At 35.8% G+C, this 5,437-nt stretch overlaps 1 protein-coding gene across 1 annotated transcript in view; it reads left to right on the plus strand.

Annotated features, from left to right (window-relative positions):
- The window catches only part of LOC107684236 (trafficking protein particle complex subunit 12-like), a 24,570-nt gene that overhangs the window by 3,248 nt on the left and 15,885 nt on the right, over positions 1–5,437 (plus strand). The window contains exon 3 of the mRNA XM_016480449.1: positions 1,026–1,142. Within this exon, the coding sequence (XP_016335935.1) occupies positions 1,026–1,142 (117 nt within the window). The remainder of the gene's footprint in view (positions 1–1,025; positions 1,143–5,437) is intronic.

Raw genomic sequence — 5,437 nt, forward strand, 5'->3', positions numbered from 1 at the left:
TTTTTTTTTTTTTTTTTTTTTTTTTAAGTGAACTGTGCCTTTAAAGACAACATGAGAGTTTTGAGCCTTTTAGTCCATGTCCATTATATGCCAGTTAGGCTGATATGTTAGATTCAGGGGTACACTAGCATAACTAATGCTTTCTGTTTTAGTAGGAAATATGTCAGCCACTACCATTCTTCAAGAAATTGAAGATTTTATTCAGGAAGGATGAAGTAAATTGATCAAACGGGCAGTAAAGACATTTGTAATGTTACAAAATATTTGCATTTCAAATAAATGCTGTTCTTTTGAACTTTCTATTCATCAAAGAATCCTGAAAAATAAAAAGTATTTCCACACGGTTTCCACAAAAATATTTGGTCCCACTTTATATTAAGTGGCCTTAACTACTATGTACTTACATCAAAAAATAAGTACAATGTACTTAATGTGTTCATATTGTATTGCAAAACACTTTTGCTGCTATTGAGATGGGATATGGGTATGGTTAGAGACAGGTTTGGTGGTATGGGTAGGTTAGGTGTAAGGGATGGGTCAACTGTGTAATTATAAATGTAATTACAGAAATTAATTACAGATGTAATTACATGCAGGTATTTTTAAAATATAAGTACAATGTAAAAACATGTATGTACACAATAAGTGCATTGTACCAAATGATTAATTAAAATGTAAGTAAATAGTTGTTAAGGCCACTTAATATAAAGTGGGTCCAAATATTTGTCTGCATAACTGTTTTAAATAATAATCAGAAATGTTTCTTGAGCAGAAAATCTGCATATTAGAATGATTTCTGAAGGATCATGTGAATATTTAACAATATTACTATTTTACTGTATTTTTATAAAAACAAACAAACAAGCTTTCAGGTCTTTAACTTGCAGTAAATAAAATATTTAATAAATAAACTATTTTTAGTTAACTACGATATAGCGAAGACAATAGTCACTTTTCATTGCTCTTGGTGTTTTAACTCTATGTAACAGTGGGTAAAGCAGAAACTGAAGCTCACTGGTTTACAGGGCGATGCGGTGAAAGATCTCATGCAGCGTTTTTTGGGCGACCAGGCAGCTATGAAGAGACAGGTGCTCTCGGCCAGCTCAGTGGAGCAGAACTTCCTCGGTCTCAAGCGGCTGATAGTGAGTAGCACATCATATTTATTCCTCATTTTTGACTCATTTAAGCACAGGCAGACACGTGTTTGGTGTCTTTTTTGTGTTATGGCTGAGATATTTTAAGTTGGAGGGAGGTGAGCGGCATTTATGGCGAAGCTTCACTTTTTGTACTTGTTCACCATCTCCACGTCTTTTTGAGTTTCATGACTGTCCAAACTAACTTGCGGCAACTTGATTTGCCCCGAACTGGAAATTGGTGCAAAAATCTGAGCTAAAACCCTGCACTGTAATGTATTCCAGCCATTAGTTGGCAAAGTAGATTATTTGTAGCTTCTAGTTTCTCTGAGACTAGTGCAGGACAGACAAGCAAAATATAGTATAGTCACTCACAATATAGTTATTTGAATTGAATCCTCTCAACAAAAACCCAATAGGATTTTTCCATTGGCTTTTCGATTATTGCAGAACATAAACTCTGTGACCAACAAAAGTTTATGATTCTTGTATATTTTGTCCAATATGATCTTCACAAATGATCACAACTTATGAATTTTGCTAAATGCAACTGGCAGAAGTAAAAAGCTAAACACAGAACCAGAAATACTAAAGAGAAGCTGTTTCCAAAAATATGTTATCGCTGCAGCACTCTATTGGGAAAATAGTCACATTCAAGCATTTAAGTGCTTTCGTTTTCTGTTAAATCTGATTATTTAAATTCTACACCACTCCTTCCAATCCAATCAATTTCAGTTTTTCAGAACTCAGTCGGATCAATTGGACCTATTTACATAAAGATTTTTCAGTTCGATTGAGCCACCAATCTGATAATAAATGGGTTATTTGGGTGCATGTAAACATGCTGATGTTGCATGATTTTGTATCACTAGCAAAATCATCACACACATAAAGGTGCATCTCAATAAATTAGAATGTCGTGGAAAAGTTCATTTATTTCAGTAATTCAACTCAAATTGTGAAACTCGTGTATTAAATAAATTCAATGCACACAGACTGAAGATTTGACTAAGTTTGCAAGGTTTGTGAAATTACATATTCATTAGCAATTCAAAGATTTGTTTAAATGCTATAAATGCGTATTTGCTGAATGCTGACGGCAAACGAGAAAGTATTGTAATGTTTGCCTTTCTATTACTAATAATATAAAAGCAATCGTTTTTTGTATACATTTTAATTCCTTTGTTTAACAGTGCTATCGGATTATTAGACAGACTTCTATCCGTATTAGACAGAACTGTTAACGACGACGGCGAACAAGAGGGAGAATGTGAGCACTGTGTGCTCAGGCGCTGCCGTTCTCAGCGCCATCAAAATAATGTACGGTGTTCTGTCAAAATAAAAGTCCCGCCTCGAACGCATCGGCCAAACAGAAAAACTTATCGGCCGATGCCAATATTTGAAAAATGCCAAATATCGGCCGATATATCGGCCTTGGCGATATATCAGTCGACCACTACAGTATATATCAGGAATATTCAATATATCATCCATATACATGGTGTATCCCATAGTATTGGCCATCTCTGTCTGGGATTGTGTGTGTGCAGTGCGGTATCGGGCAGCATGAAGTGTCAGCTGGAGCTCCAGGGGCCCAAAATTACTGCCTCACTGATTTACCTCTGAACACACAGACAGACCTGAGATGCACAGCCTTGCTCGCTGTGCCCACGTCCTTCACCGAATGACAAGGATACAGTGTGTGTGTGTGTGTGTGTGTGTGTGTGTGTGTGTCTAGCGTTAGTGCTGAGCCTGTGGAAGCTTGAGCTCTATTCCCCAGATCCTGGACTTCACAGACCAGATCACAAAGCTCTGGAGCAGAGAAACACACAGAAGATCAGTCCTCTGTATATAGTGAGGCATTCACAGGCAGTGCACTGTATTGCTCTAAAAAAATACATTTACATCCATGCATTTGGCAGATGCTTTTATCCAAAGTGACTCACATTTCATCCAAAGTGTACATTCATTAGTTCATGCATTCTCTGGGAATCAAACCCATGAACTTGGTGTTGATAGTGTCATGCATTACTGCCTGAGCAACAGAAATCATATGTTTGTGTTCCCCTGACAAAGAAACATTTGACGAAATCATTTGCAGTTAATTACACATATTGACATTGACATGTCCCATCCAAACTTTCTGTTTTAATAGGAAACATGTACTGAAAACTGAACTCGTCAAGCCATTTAAAGCTATTTTTATATTTTTTCATTCCTTTTTTTTCATTTCATCAAAATGTATGCAAATGTGCGCATATTGTGATAATGTGAGACACGGCCTCATTTGCATATTTAATTTGGGGAAAGTATGGTGAGATCTATTTTACCCTTTTCACCTGAGGTGTTAAAACTGTAATACTGGATGGAAAAAATTGATGGGAATTTTGGTCACACTTTATTTTAAGGTCCAATTCTCACCATTAACAAACCATTAACTACAACTTTTGCCTGAATAAACTCCTAATTTGCTGCTTATTAATAGTTAGTGAGGTAGTTGTTAAGTTTAGTTAATGGGTAGGATTAGGGATGTAGAATATGGTCATGCAGAATGTGTGCTTTATAAGTACTAATAAACAGCCAATATGTTAGTAATATGCATGCTAATAAGCAACTAGTTAATAGTTAGAACTGGTCCCTATAGTAGAGTGTTACTGAAATTTTATATGCAATTCAAATACGTAAATCTTAAATTTTGGCCATTTGTGTTTGTGTGGGGGTGGGTGTATGTATGTATACCTGGTGTTCCCTACATTATGGGGACCAAATGTCCCCACAAGGATAAAAATACCAGTAAATGTTGACCTTGTGGGGACTTTTTATTTGGTCCCCATGTGGGAAACAGCTTATAAATCATACAGAATGTGTTTTTTTTTTTAAATCTAAAAATGTCTATAGTTTTGTGTGAAGGGTTGGTGTAGGGTTAGGGTAAGGGGATAGAACATACAGTTTGTACAGTAGAAAAACCAATACACCTATGGAGAGTCCCCACAAAACGCGGAAACCCAACGCGCGCGCGCGCGCGTGTGTGTGTGAATAAGTGACGGATAACTTTGACTAATTTTGCACTGTGCAATCAATGGAAAAGCCTCAGATAGTTTGGAAAGGTGTGTTGAATAACAATTGTCATGGGCCTTGTGGATATAGTTCCCTTTTAATTTTATTGTTTATATATATTTGTACACAGGACATTTAAGGTATAACTGTTGAAATAGTCTGGGACTGGTGTAGAAGTACATGCTGATCCAGATCTGTCATCCCCAGAGAGAAGAGATGTGTGTGTTCACCTGAACCTGAGAGAAAATCACTCATTCTGCTCTCAGCCACCCTCGTTTCCCCTTGTCTGCTCATTTCTCTTCTATTCTCTGTTTCTTCTGATCTGGCTTTTGTCTTCTCCGTACGGGGTTCCAGCCATTATTTTTGGCTCTGAATCAGTCTTATTTCTCGCGGCACCATCCTGACTTCGACTCCAGCTGTTTAAAATAATGTTACTCTAGCTTATTTTTATGCCGACAAAGGACTGAATCTCTTGCTTAATTTCTCAGTTCAGTTTAGATAGCGAGACAGTTTATGGATTTGAAAAAAAAGATAAGATTGCATTTACATTGAAACAATCACTTTAAGGTTGAAGGCTGTCAGTTTAAATGTGACTGGACTTACATCCAGGGTGAAGTTATATCCCGTTTTACTGTTAATTCATTTAAAAGGAAACAGATACTTAATAAGTGGGACAAAACTGGCTGCAAATGTACAAAGGTTTTGACCTGTGTTTGTGTGCATCTCCTGCTCCTTCTGTTTTTGTATGCTTTTCCTTACCAATATTGTCAGATACAAAAATCAGTTGTCAGATATTTATAAATATGACTAATCTAACGTTCACTTCAATGAATGAATTAACTGAATGGTTTAGGGTTGACTTACATTTTCACTCAGAAATTGCTAATTGCTCAGATTCGTTTTAAAAAAAAATAATTGCAAAGAAACAAAAGTAGCATTGAATTAAACATGAAATTAGAAAGACTCAAATTGTATTTTCTTGTAAAACATACTCCAATAATCTTTGTTTTATTTACAACTTAATTTTTTTTTTTTACAGTCTAGGCTACAAAATGGTTCAGGATGAAGACTGACTTCATTACTAGTGGTCGACCGATATGGGTTTTTTGACAGCCTATACCGATATCTTGGAAAGCAGGATGGCCGATATAAAGCCAATATAATTGTATTTATATTTAAGAAATTTGAAATCATTTGAAAATGGATTAAAAAATAAAATTGTAAAATAAACAAAATAAACCTTTAGA

Source organism: Sinocyclocheilus anshuiensis, unplaced genomic scaffold, assembly GCF_001515605.1.
Source record: "Sinocyclocheilus anshuiensis isolate Anshui unplaced genomic scaffold, SAMN03320099.WGS_v1.1 scaffold161, whole genome shotgun sequence".
NCBI lineage: Eukaryota > Metazoa > Chordata > Actinopteri > Cypriniformes > Cyprinidae > Sinocyclocheilus > Sinocyclocheilus anshuiensis.